This window comes from Megascapheus bottae, chromosome 10 (genome assembly GCF_031878675.1).
Source record: "Megascapheus bottae isolate mThoBot1 chromosome 10, mThoBot2.hap1, whole genome shotgun sequence".
Taxonomy (NCBI): domain Eukaryota; kingdom Metazoa; phylum Chordata; class Mammalia; order Rodentia; family Geomyidae; genus Megascapheus; species Megascapheus bottae.
In genome coordinates, this window is record NC_143518.1 from 6223334 (window position 1) to 6237651 (window position 14318).

Below are 14318 nucleotides of genomic sequence, written 5' to 3' on the forward strand. Positions count from 1 at the left end.
ATGGCACAGAAATGGTATTCAGAAACCTTGATAACTAAAATAACAGCCTTATAAGGAGGTATACCCCAAGCTCCTGAGGAATGTGCATTTTGTCAAGAAGCCCAGGAAAGCCTTTAAGTAAGATGCAGGCAAACAATGCCAAGATCCTAAGTGCTGGAGTTGAGGTCAAGACCCTTCTAAGGCAAAATAAATGAACAATAAATGCAAGATCCTGAAGAAGACTACTCACAAACTCCAGAGACTTGGTGTATATTGCCCACCCTTAGCTTAAGGACTGAATTTGTGTCTACAGTGCCAAGGGTCACAGGCTTAGCTGGCCAATGGCCCAAACTCAGGCCCAAGCCAAAGCTGCAGCTCTAGCTGCCACTCGAGCTCAAACTCCAGCTCCAACTCCAGCTCCTACTCGGTCCAGATCCCAACTCCAGCTCCGAAAGGTGCCAAAGGATCCCTATGAAGATGCCACAATAAAGGTCTCTGTCTACCAGGTAGACAAGTGTGACTCCCCAAGCTATCATCTGCAGAGGGTTGATGTCCTAGGCATGTTCTACAAACAAACATGAAGCCTGATCTGAAAAGTAAAAAGGAAAAGAAACAGATATAAATCCTCTTAGATTGTAAGGAAGCAGTGGAAGAGTTAATTTAAAAGAGGTTTAACACAGCAGGCAATGGAATCTACCTCTCTGCAGAGCTTTAAAAATAGCCCAGGCACTCACCTCTCTAACATAGAGATGGTTTCAGCCAGTGGCTAAAGCCATAACCAAGGTAGCTTCTTAGGCAGGCCAACCAACAGTGATGTAGGTTCTTCATTCCTATCTGACCGCATGCAGTACTAATTGAACAAGTGAGGGGAAGGTCAGAATGCCCCCCTGTACTACACTGTTGGCCATGACAAGACCGAATATGCTGGTTCCCAGCATCATCGGTAGGCCAAAGCCCAAGGGAAACCAGTCCGCACTGACGATTGGTATCTGTTAGAACTCATCCATTTCATGCTTTTGAGCGTGTGTGAAAGTGCGTGTACCTGTGCATGTGTGTGTAAAAATAGAATTAGTGAAATTAATTGGAAAGGAAATTTGGTTTAAACCAAGGAAACATGGAGAAACAGTACTGTCCTATTTTCTTAAGATTGACTAATCAAGCTTTTGATTCTGGTGTTACACTCTAAGATACAGCATTAAGATTTAAGGCTTGTTGTTGGCAGACAGGACTTTCCTCTTATAGGTGAACTTTGGTCCTTGTCTCCTGACACCACTTGGTAATGACTTGCTTCTCCCTAGGGCTGAGAAGGCAGCAGAGCAGATGGGCAAAGGGGTAGCTTAAAATATCCTGCACACCATCACTTCATGTGTGGGTGTCTATGTTGTTTGTAATTGTATTCCAGTTCAACAATGCGGTGACTTGCTTTCCCCAAGTGAGGATGTTCCCTCTGAAAGATTAGACTGAATTCAGAGAAAGATTCTGTCTTAAAGAAGAAGTTCCTAAAATATTTTCCAAATATATTTAGGCATTTTATTTGAGGAAAGTAATTTAAGGATTATACTAGGCAACAGAATGTATAGATGAGAACAACTCAATAAGAGCCTATTTTAAAAAAAAATCATTAAGTGGTCTCAGGTTGGGCGGAGGACCTGTCACAGCTATGATTATTCTGGCTTGTTAAAGAGACACAGACGTGGCCATCTACAGCCCCGTAAATTTTATAAACAGGTGGTAAAAATCTGATTTTTAAAAATTGTTTTCTCTTCTTTATCTTCCCATAAATGCTAGGTTTTCTTTCTTTTCTTTTTTTGTTTGTTTGTTTCTCTGAAAGGTCACTTGAGTTTTCTTTAGGAAAAGAAGTCTTCCTTCATCTCTGCCCTTCTCTTTAAGTCTTTCAATTAACTGAGTTGGCCTCAAGGTCATAAACCATAATCAATAGGAAGGCTAGGTGCTACAAGGTGCTAATTGACACCCCAAAGAGTGGGATAATGTCAACAATCGGTAGAGAGGACAGAGAGCTGGTAGATTTATGGCTTTGATTTTGAAAAGGTATGGGAATGCCCAGTGATGTTTTCCCTGGACTCCTTTTGAATGTTAATGCTTTCTTGAAGATGATTTCAGTCAGACACACTGCTAGGATACTGCTCTACTCACTGAAGCAGAAGCCTCTGAAGAGTTGCTGAGGCAGAACTGAAATCATGGCTCGCCTCAAAGAAGCAGCTGTATTGGACGCTAATGAGGCCTCGTACAGAAAGACGATGCTCCTTTAACTCCAGGTTTTAATGAGAAGTTTCGAAGACTGAAACAACAGCTTTAGATCTGGGGTGTGCCATCAGCTGCTTGCAGCTACCACTGTCTACTGCTGTACCTCGGCTTGATCGGCAGGAAAGGAAAGTCAAAAGGCTTCTAACTACCTGTAACTGTTCCAGCAGGAAATGGATCAAGTGTTTGTTCAGCCAGACCCAGGTATTTCACAATAATTGTACCTTTGATGAGGCTAATTAGATGCTTTTCTCTAACTTTACAATGTATGCATGAGCAATAATCATATAGTGCATTTTGAGTCCAAGTTCTGAATTTAAATCTAGCTGTTAAAGTCTAATTAAACAGTTGCTAGGGAAAGTTAATGTGAGGGAATAAAATGCAATAATGCCTTTATTTTTAAAAGCATACTTATGCTTAAGTTTATTATGGTACTGATACTGGATAAAGAAATAAGAAAAATGTGCTTTTTTTTTTTTGCTTCTCCCAAGCTGCAGTAGATTATTCCTTAAAGCTGTTTGCTCATTGCATTATATTTTTTTCACTCACATCCAACCTCTCAAAAGGTTAACAAGGATGTTTTGATTTGTTTACAAAGATCACAACTCTAAAACTCCTAATGAGATTGCTGTCTGTCACTGGTTGCTGAGTATGGGAGCATTAGCTAGGGGTCTTTGCACTAAGAAATGCCCACAGAAAATGCAAAAACGAAACAGGTGGAACCATCGGGTTACTACTGGAAGTGAACAGTCCCTGTCTGCTAATGGTGCCTGCTAATGGGGCCCTTGCTTGGGCCCCACAATGGTGTTTTCCTAATATTCTCAGCCAGGCTGCAGCCTTTTTCTGCAGTCTCTTTAGAACTCTCTCAACTGTATGAGAAGGAGGGTTGAAGACAGGAAAGGAGTGCAGCTGAGGTAGGGTGTCAAGCTGAGGAACATGGTTTCTTCTGATGCAGAGGGGGACAGGCAGCAGTGACCCTGGATTGCAAAGGTCCACCCCCAGACAGGACCATGCATCTGTGTCTGCAGGCTGACTCTGTGGGCCCTGAGCACACATCAGACTTCCTGGTGCAGCAGTGAGGGCTGCGAACTCCTCCCAAACTGCCTGTTGACCTTCATAGCTGACTCCATTCCCATCAACATGGTTGTGGGCTTTCTAGCAGCCTAGAGAGTATGAAATTATATTCAGTCTTAGTCACCTTGTGAATTTTATTCAGTATGAAATGATATTCAACCTTAGCTACCCCATGGAATTTGAAGCATCGGGGCCATGGTACTGAAAAGGGAAGGAGGGTTATAGATTTAGATGTTGTGGTTTATGTCAGCTAAAAATAAGGGGAGAGGAATTAAAATATGGAATGCTGAGGAAGAGCTGAGAAAACTGAAGTTCTTAGCTGGTCATTCATAAATTTATCTGAAACATTTCATGCCCTTCAGTGAATATTCCAAAAATTACTGTTCACTGGGCTAGTGTGTGGAATTTCTGAAAGAGTCCTAAAGAAATCACTTTTGTCTATGCAGAGAGTTGATGATTGTAATGATAGGCAAAGGGCTCGCAATTGTGGGGGAAGGTATAAGGTGGAGATTTCTGTACGCTTCTTGCGTGGGGGGATGGTGGACTGGAGACTGAGGGATCCTGGGGAGATTTCACTTCTATAAGCAAGAATTCAGCAGAAGCTTCCATTAGTTCAAAAGGTAGAGTTGAGTGATTCTCTTTAGTTTCAGTCTCAGAATGTGTATGAATTTAACCACTGAAAGCCAAGTAATCAGTTCCAGAGTCCACTTCAGAGCCATGGTAGAAAAGTGTGGCACTGTGGGTAAGTTTCTCTGCTCAGGCACTGCCAATTCAGCCCTACTTAGCTAGTGAGTTCCTTTCCTGTTAGTTTACAGATAGCTCTCACTAGTCTGACAGGTAAACATAAGTAAGGCACACAGGATGTTTCTATAGGACAAGGTGTCCTATCAACATAAACTACACAAGCCCGTCAGTATTCTTGCTCAATGGCCTGGCTGTTTTTACACCTAGTTTTGAAAACACGTCAAGTCACAAAATTAGGGATGTGGCCTAGAAGTTTTAAAAATTAGGCACGGCAATTATGTGGTTTGGGAGTACTTAAAATACAGGCAACATTGCCTAACTCTACCCTGCATGCCAACCACAGATGAGCTATGATGGCTTCTAACTCATGCCAATACCCAGAGAAAACCTGGGCTACAGCTTTCTTTACTGGGGAGAAGGAAAGGTGCTGCTCCTTGGTAACTGATTTTTATGATTCTGGGCAGTTTATAAATCCCTGTGTGTGTGTGTGTGTGTGTGTGTGTGTGTGTGTGTGTGTGTGTGTGTGTGTTTAAAAGAAATTAGAAATAAATGTCACATTTCACAAAATTGGAAGGAAGAGAATAACACTCATTCATCACTACTTAAACATCAAACCCCTATTCAGTGCCAGGCAGGAATGTGGGTCCACTGTGACGACCCCCCAACTACAGTCATCACAGACTATCCTGGCACTTGGATTTGTGACCCCCAAAGTAAGGAATTAAGCCTCTGCATGCACTGTTGCAGAACAAGGTTCCATAGACACTTAATTGGTCATGTCATGCCTCTTTAAAAATAAAAGAAATATGTCATTGCTTTAAGAGCTATTTCTTTCATAAAATGTATTTTTCCTTTCTGTGAATTTGTGTAACTAGATGATAATGAGATAAAATGTCCAAGGGATGCAGCCCAAGAAAGGCAAATGTTGACATTAATAATTTCCATGTAAGACATTACATGGAAAATATACTGATACTTTACTGATTACTTAGGAAGATTTTTTAAAGAAGGGGTTGTTCTCTTTTGTAGAAGAGCTGTTTATCTCTGGCTAATTATTGTACTTTGGGACCCTGTCTATCAGCACTGAGTCCAAGGAAAATTTAAGGAGCCAAATAACTAACATCCTTTGTTAGAGACTCACTGTGACTTGATGTAACTGTGATTCTTTGAAACAAGACCTACTTTGAAACAGTGATCTGACGTCCCAGTCAGGCTGAACAACACGAGCTTTTCCTCCCACATTGTTGTATCACTTAGTTGAAAGCTTGGATTTTGAGATCAGTGCTCTGGACTGCAAGAAGCCAGAAATTTGGTTCAATCTGCATTGAAAGAAGCAATGGTCCTAGAACAGAAAGGTATGCCTCAAGGGGTTGGCTTTTTAACTGGGAGAAGGAGACAACAGCAGTGAGACTTGTCCTGCATTAGTGCTACTAGCCAGCATATGAAGCCTGGGACAGAATGGGAAGCACCATTCTCCATGAAGGCGACATGGCAGGGCCCATAGAGAAATCATAGTTGATGTAGACCTTGAAGGAAGGGGGAAAGTCCACAGGAGGAAAGCAAAAGAGAGGAACCATTATGTGGTTAGAACAGGGAGTATTCAAAGAGCAAGCAAGTGCTGGGTTAAACTGAGGAACAGATAACATGAGGACAGTTATTCTTCAGGGGTCCCTCTGGAAACAAAGTGGCTGTAATGTTTTTTCTCGTTTAAACTTAAGAAAATCCACTGCTATAAGACGTACTAACCCCGTGGCCTAGAAAGCATCAGGCACTCTAGGGGCTCAGTGGTCTATGGACACTGAGGGACGCTGCTCTTCTGGAAGAGGAATGGTAAGTTCTTGGCTCAGTAAAATGAACCAGGATTGAAGATGCAGGAAGCACAGGCAAGGCAACAGAAGGGACATTGAATGCTGCTGAAACAAAAGCTAATAGGTGAGTGATGGCTAGTGATGCTGTCATTCAGCTTCCTAAGAGATTCACAATGGAGAGTTTCTCAACTCTCCAGAATAGCTGATCCCAGGGAGCTTGATCTGAGAGGAGGGGGTGGGGGGCATTATAGACTGCTTGGAAGTGGTATCGCTTGAATTAAGGTTTTCTTAGTCTGATATTAAAATTAGACTTTGTTTCCTAAGCACACAGGCATGGACCTGGCAAAGAAAAGACACAGATGCAGTACATGACGGGGAAAGCCAGTCACGATTAAAATGCTGTTGTGAGTATTCGTGGTCCTACATACTTAAATTAACTGCCCTTTCCTATTAGTACAGGTAAAGGCAAGGTGAGTAGAACAAAAGCTTCTGAAATAATTTGCTTTCTCATATTTCATTTTTCCTCTCACAGGAAGGTTCTTCAGTTACAAATAATTATGAAACATTTTTTCTAAAAAAAAACAATCTTTGTTGTTTTTTATTTAACCAAAGAAGGCTATTTTACTTTAAGATAGACATTTTTTATTAAAGATACATCATATTTCAAAAGATGTGTTTAACAGACAAGTATTTAAGAAGGGAATCTCTATATACAATCACTGGCATTTAGATTTTAGAACATAATTAAAATTAGGTTGAGCGTTTGTGTGTCATAGATACATATTAATCTAGGTAATAAAACCTTATGTCTATAGAGTCACAGGTTTTTATGTCTATGTAGTTGTGTTTATATTTCCAATACCATGTCCATAGTATTGGGTATGCAAATATCGCTCTTGTACTGTTTAGATCTAATGGCCACATATTTTTTTTTTGTTGTTGTTGCCAGTCTTGGACTTAAGCTCAGGGCCTGAGCACTTTCCTTGGATTTTTTTCTCAAGGCTAGAACTCTATCACTTGAGCCTCAGCACCACTTCTGGCTTTTTCTAAGTATGTGGTACCAAGGAATCGAACCTGGGTCTTTGTGCATGCTAGGCAAGCACTCTACCACTAGGCCAAACTCCCAGCCCTAGCCACATATTAAGGATACCATGTGCCTTTTTTCCTTTGGTTTTGACTTGTCTTGCTCAACATGATTCATTCTAGATTCATCCACTTCCCTGCGAATATCATTATTTTATCTTGTCTGTTGGCTATGTAGAATTCCATTGTGTATATATACCACATTTTCTGTATCCATTCATCTGCAGTAGGGCATCTGGATTGTTTCTATCGCCTGGCTATTGTGAATAGTGCAGAGATAAACATAGCTGAGCAGGAGTGGTATGGCGGGATTGTAGGGTAGGTCTATTTTCAGTTCTTTAAGAAACCTCCACATTGCTTTCCAGAGTGGCTGAACTTGCTTACAGTCCCACCAGCAGTGCAGTAGGGTTCCTTTTTCTCCACAACCCCGCCAGCATCTGTTATTGTCTGAGTTCAAAATATTGGCCATTCTAATTGGGTTTAGGTGGCATCTTAAGATTGTTTTTATTTGCATTTCCTTTATAACCACGGACGATGAGCATTTTCTCATATGCTTTTCTGCCATTTTAACCTCTTCATTTGATAAATCTCTCTTTAGTTCCCTTGCCCATTTAGTGATTGGTTTGTTGGGTTTGCGGGAAATTAGTTTCTTGAGTTCCCTGTAGATACTGGATAGTAAGCATTTGTCTGATATATTATTGGTAAATATCTTGTCCCAGTTGGTTGGCTGTCTTTCTACTTTAGTAGCTATGATTTTATCTGTGCAGAAACTTTTTATTTTTAGGTAGTCCCATTTATCGAGTCTCTCTCCTGTCTGTTGTGACCCTGGGACTCTGTTCAGGAAGTTTTTGCCTGTGCCTATGAGTTCCAGTTTCTCTTCAACTCTAAGAAATAGACATTTTTTTTAATGTAGGTGTTCTTTGACTATTTCTCTAATTTGTTAGTCAAGTGTTTAATTTCTTTTTCTCCCATCTTTTACCTGAAGCTTTCTTCTATTCATACATGCTGTTGAGCTGTCTAAGTTAGTAAATTATTGATGAGCTGGTTGCAAGCTCTTCCAAGAGATTTCAATGGTTCCTTCATCCAAGTGTGAGTTAGCTGCTCACATTTGTTTGTGGACCTCTGACTATCTCCCCTCCACCATACCCTCTTATATGAAATGTCTTATTACGCCAATTATTCAAGGCTCCTGCTTCTGTCTCTTTCCTATCATTTTCTGCAGGGCTTCAGTGCATGTCTCGCCTCCTTCCCGTTCCTCACTTTGTGTGTGGGTATTGGGGTTTGACCTCAAAGCCTCACTCTTGCTTAGCTTTTTCTTTTTTGTAACTGTTTAAGGCTAATGCTCTACCATTTAATCTGCATCTCTTAGGACTTTCTACTACTTTCTACTAGTTAGTTGGAGATGAGAACCTCTTGGATTTGTCTGTTGGGGCTAACTTTGAAGCAGGATCCTCAGATCTAGCCATCCATAGGCACGTGGTTTCAAGCTCTTTTTTATCTACTATAATTCTTCTTCCTGCACATAGCATCAGGCCTCAAGGACAAATGCCTGCTATGTGTTAATGTGCCACTTTCCTTGGTAGAATCTTGCAATGTAATAGGAGAATCTATTGACCAAAAGAAGTTATTGTTATGAGAACTTACTCACAATGGTATACTAAAAGAAGAGAGGTTTAGAATTCATAATACATCCAGGTGTCTTCAAAATTCTTTCACCTCTATTTTCTTATCAGTTTGGTATATCTGGATTAAAGGAGTTAATCCAGGATTAGAGGGGTCATTTCCTGGATTAGAAAGAGTTGGTCAGGTAGGATTAGAGAAAATACGTGTACTTAAATTTTAGTAGGCTTCTCAAAGCCTTAATCAGGCTTCAAAAGGGATTAAATATTCTTTTGTCCCTTGCAATCTTTTTCTGAGGGGTAGGAATAGAACCCAGATCTTTCTTATATACACTAAATAAGAAAGTGCTCTGCCACCCCCAACTTGCTTCTTGCCTTTTCATCAGCAAAGCTTGTTAAAACACAAATAATTAGAAGCAATGTTTGAAAAATCCTCTGAATAGTCGACATAGCCGTGGTGAAGCTGAAGCCCAAAGTCCTTGATAAGAAGTGGGAAGAGGGAAGAGTGGCACAGGGTCTGAAGCAGAAGAACTGGATTGTGTATTGCATGCTGGGGCTTTCTGGGAAGGGCTGTGTCACTTTGAATGAACAGTATGCCAGCCATCAGCCCTGAGTTCTAGGCCAAGCCGATGAGATACTGATCCAGGATGAAGGCTTCAATAACGACCCTGCATTAAGGAGGCTGGAGAAGACTGCTCCTGGATGTCAAGCTGGTCATCCACAAGCATAGACAGCTTCAGAAAGGGAGGAGCTGAGACCGAGATGTGTCGGTCAGCCAGCCCCAGAAGTGGCTTTTCTCACCGCTCCTTTACCTAGTCCTTTATCCATCCTCTCCTGCATTTATTGGAACTAGTTGATCTAGAAATCCTGATGTAAATGTATAGACTTTTGCTTTTGCTACATTTCTTTGGAGATTATGATAGGCAGATAAGTAGATAGATAGATAGATAGATAGATAGATAGATAGATAGATAGATATTGGTACTGGATCTGGGGCTTAAACTCAGGGCTTGGGAGATGTTCCTGAGATTTGTTTTTGCTCAAGGGTTGAGTTCTTCCATGTGAGCCACGGCTCCACTTCCTGCCTTTTGATGGCTAATTGAAGATACAAGGAGTCTCATGGACTTTCCTGCCTGGACTGACTTTGAACTTCAGGCTTCAGATCTCAGCTTTCTGGGTAGGTAGGATTATAGATTTGAGCCACCAGCTCCTGGCCTGATTATGATATTTTTCTCAAGAATTTTCTCAGCTCTGCTGAGAATAGGCATAGGAAAGGATTCTCACTCCATTTGAGGTACAGGAGGTATGGATACAGAATGCAATTTCAGTTAACCAGCAAGGAAAGTAGAGTGGGGAGAGAGACCTCATATATAACATGAGAAGATAACATGGTACATATAAAGCATTCCTAGGCCTGTGTCCAACCATTCCCAGACCTGTTTCTTGTCCTAGCCCTTGAGGAAGTATAAATTTAGAGTGATTAGGTCCAGTGGAAATATTTTGGGTGGCTATAGATGGCTGTAGTTTATGTGCCAAGAAAGTTGCACTGTAAGCTCTGACCACTTTTCCTGGATTTTTTTCTCTCTAGCCTCAGTGGAAATCAACATTCAGTGCTAGGAAGATCCTTAAGAATAAGTGACCTCTAATCAAACCAAGTTCTTATCTTTAGTATTCCTAAATGGCTTATTTAAAACTTTTATCTCAATCTTGCTGCAAAACAAACATGAATCATAAATGAATCTTGCAAGGATTCCAACCTTTAAGAAAATAATTCAAGAGGTTGGGGATTTAGTTCAGTAGAAGAGCAATTGCCTGGCAAGTGCAAAGCCCTGAGTTCAGTCCTCAACTTTGAAAAGGAAAAACAGGAAGGAAGAAAGAAAATAATTCAAGCCAAGCATAGTGTCACATGCCTACAATCCCAGCACTTGGGAGGCAGAGATAGGAAGATCCTAAACTAGAATCAATGTCAGCTACTGAGTGAATTCCAGATCCTGTCTTAAAAAGGAAAAGAGCCAAATGGCCAAAGCTGTAAAAAGTTTCTGTTACTCTCAAACATCTAACTCTATTTTTAAAGAGATTAGTTGTAAATCAGTTGCTCTAGTTACATGTTGGAAGCCTCTTTTAATGCCTTTTTTGGGAGAGGTTGTAGTACTAACTTGTATAGAAACTTTTATTATAACTAATGTTGCACTGAAGGCAATGATAATAAGCCGACCAAAGAAATAGTTTGTGTGTTGATGCCTTAGGCAATCATTTCTATTTTTATTGGCCGCTTATTTTCATCAAGCATAATTTCTTTAAATCCATGTGGATTCCTATTGCTTACTACCCAGTGTGTATTGTTTTCTTGCAGACAAATGCACAGTGATTATGTCATAAGACTTTCTATATAGTAATGTCTACTATATATAGTGCTTGAAATTTTCAATGATCATTTTCTATTTTATTATTTGCCTTTAAGTGCCAATAGTAGCAAGCAGATACTTCAATTGTTTTTTTCACTAGCAAAGTAGAAATAGTGATAACTCGATCATCTCTTCTTCTTTTCTACCAAATGAACTCAGTTCATTTCCCTCAGTTCAATTCTCCAGCTACTTTCTTAGGGTCAAGGAATGAATGCGATCTTTGTTTCTGAAGAAGAAAAAGAGAAAACGCAGCAGTGTCTTGATGGTTTGGGAGTTGGAGATCTTCCTTCCTTTGCCTTAGCACAGAAAGCAAATGAGCAGCAGAGTCCCCTTCTTCTTGACTCCTTTGTCTTCTTGGTATATCTTCCAAAGGGATTTTTACAGATATTCATAGCACCATGAGATAGGCATCTCAAAATACATTTTTTTCCTCTTCTCTTTTCTATTTCTTTTTTTATTGTAATTAGTAAAAGGGTTACATGATATTTGCCAGATAGAAGGTGCATTAATTCACATACATTGATACCCTTTCACATGTCTTGGTACCCATTTCCCTCCCCCCCACACCCCCCACCCGTCTTGGTTTTCCCCCCTTCCCTATCAAATTTCAAATAACCAAATACAAATAAATTCAATATTTCAGATAACAAAGTGAGATATTATAACAATATGAGATAACCAAGGGATAGCAAAGGAGATGAGAAACAACATAGTACATTAAGGACAACAATCATTCGTTATATGGCTTTTGTTTCAATATCCTGGAGGTCCTTTCAATTAGCTTCATACTATATGGCCTCATGTATCAAGATCAAAATACATTTTTTACAGCTTAACGACTCTGTAAGATTCCAAATTCAGGGCCCAGAGTTTGGCCTAGTGATAAGAGTGCTTGCCTAGCATGCTTGAAGACCCAGGTTCGATTCCTTGGTACCACATACATAGAAAGAGCTGCCAGTGGTGCTGTGGCTCAAGTGGTAGAACTCTTGAGAAAACAGCCCAAGAACACTGCTTAGGCCCTGAGTTCCAGCCCCAGGACAGGCAAAAAAAAAATGATTCCGAACTCACTTAGTTGTAGAGTGGAAACCACAATCCAACACTCCCTGGGGGAACTGGAACTATCTAGGTCCCCACTTTCATGGAGCAAGGAACAAGTTGGGTACTGTATGCCAAGTCTAGCCCCAGCACTGGCACACAGGCTGGTACTCACCACCAGAACAATTCTCAGGAGGTGGCAGTAATGTTACTGGAGGGAAGCTATTGGAAACTTGGCAGGGAGACTGGGTTTGGATGTTCAAGTGACTAGGGGATGGCATGCTTTGAGGTCAACTTTTCCCCACCCATTTTCCAATCTCTGTATAACCGTTTTGTCCCTTGCCAACCCTCATGGCCACAGGTGGCCATTCTGAGGACAATCGGGTACAGTAATTTCATGCAAAAGTAAAATTTTCTTTCTCTGTAATCACAGAATTAAGCCTCTGATGAAAAGCAAAGCTACTTTATGGATTACTACTGTCTGAAAACCATGGTTGTAAATCTGGAAAATCAGGTTGATATTTGATAGTAATTCCTTTTTCCTTCCCTTTCTTTCTCCTTAAAGATAGCTTGGCCTCTCTGGAGTGCAGTCGCCATGATTTCAGCAGACTGATGATGGAAGAGAAGGAAGTCAGGAGGTCATCCAATTTATCTCCCCTGGACAATGGATGCAGGACAGCCTTTCCCTTCATCCCTCGCACCCCTTGGGAATGTGTCAGTGGATTCTAGCATGTCTCTGGAACAGAAAACAGCATTTGTTTTTGTGGCTTTGCTGTTCATTTTCTTGGGCATCCTCATCGTCAGATGCTTCCGGATTCTTCTGGATCCTTATCGGAGTATGCCGACCTCCACTTGGGCTGATGGGCTTGAAGGCCTAGAAAAGGGGCAGTTTGACCATGCCCTTGCTTAATGGGACAGAGAAACTTCTCCAGGGAAAGTGAATTTCCTGCCAGTGTGGAGATTCACTTTTGTGGAGGCTTTTAACAAAACAACTTTTGACAATACCTAATCCTAAGACTACAACTCATTATTCCATAAACACAAACTTGTGTTAAGGATGTTATATTTGAGGATGGTGGAAAAGTTTATATCAACCAAAAAAAAAAAAAACAAACAAACCCACATGACAGTCTAAATATCTAGTCAATGAGTGATTATTGTGGGCTGTGTGATTGTTAAAACCAAGACTGTCATCACTGATATTGAGTTCATTATAAACCAAAGCACTGACTAATTTTACCAGACAAGAAAGGATTTAGAAAGGCGCTGAACCCAATCTGATGACCTGTGAAGAAACGGTTCCCTAGGTCCACTCAGGCCTCTCCATTTGCTGTGTTTATCTCTGAGTCCTGTCCTGTGCAGATGGAGAAAGAGTATAGTTAGAGGACTCAGGGCAGGGCAGGCATATGTGTCTGTTCAAAGTAAAGAGCACTGGCAAGCAGAGGAAGGCTTAGAAGAGATGGTTCTGACCTTGGCAGATACAAGCGAACATGGTACCATTTTAGTGCTCAAGCAAAACTGAATTGAAAGGCTACATCCAGAGCTTCCAAAACTTACCAGACCTTAGCAGGCCTATTACATTCTCTGCACTCATGCTAATACCACATGTAGAGCTAGCTATACATAACTTGAATTTACTTTCTTTCCACTACTGATTGAAATAGCAGGTTACAAATACAAAAAAAAAAAGCTTAGAGAAGACTTTTAGCATCATAAAGAAGAATGTGCATTTATAACTGCATCTAGTCATCAAATAAGAAAAGCTGGCTGGAATCAGCAATGCCTCCTCTCAGTTCACCAAGACAAATGTGCTGGGTCTGTGCATAGTATTGATTTTTCTAAGAGAGGGAGAGGAGGGGGGAGAGCAAAGAACATGAAAGGTCATCTAATTAATCCCTAGCTCACTTCAAGAAGAGCTCCTGCAAATTGTTCTAACACAATGTAACAAACAGCTTTGGCTAAAGGACGATTATTAGGGAAATGGAAAGAAGTGAAGGGGAGTAAAAGAGGGTAATAGGGGTGAATATAATCAAACTATCTCGTGTATGTAAACGTATCAAAATGCCACAATGAAACCCATTATTTTCTATGGCTAACATGTACAAAATAAACAAAATACCTATTCCATAAAGGAAGATGTAAACAGCTCTCATTTGTATCATCATTGGTGGGAATAGATTGTATCTCGTTAACTCCCTTTGGCTGTATTTATACTCTGTCTTGCAATTTTTCTCCTCAACTAATAGTCATTTTTCAACTATTTTGAAACAGAAAAAGCAATCTTTAGTCAAACGTCATTTTTTTGAATC

At 40.6% G+C, this 14318-nt stretch overlaps 1 protein-coding gene across 1 annotated transcript; it reads left to right on the plus strand.

Moving 5' to 3' along the window:
* The first annotated feature begins 2353 nt into the window (after positions 1 to 2353).
* Positions 2354 to 14081, plus strand: Ctxn3 (cortexin 3). Its single transcript, XM_090339692.1, has 3 exons — positions 2354 to 2445; positions 6192 to 6271; positions 12575 to 14081. Exon 3 carries the CDS (start codon positions 12674 to 12676, stop codon positions 12917 to 12919), a length of 246 nt encoding a protein of 81 aa, XP_090195818.1. The 5' UTR covers positions 2354 to 2445; positions 6192 to 6271; positions 12575 to 12673; the 3' UTR covers positions 12920 to 14081.
* The last annotated feature ends 237 nt before the right edge of the window (positions 14082 to 14318 follow it).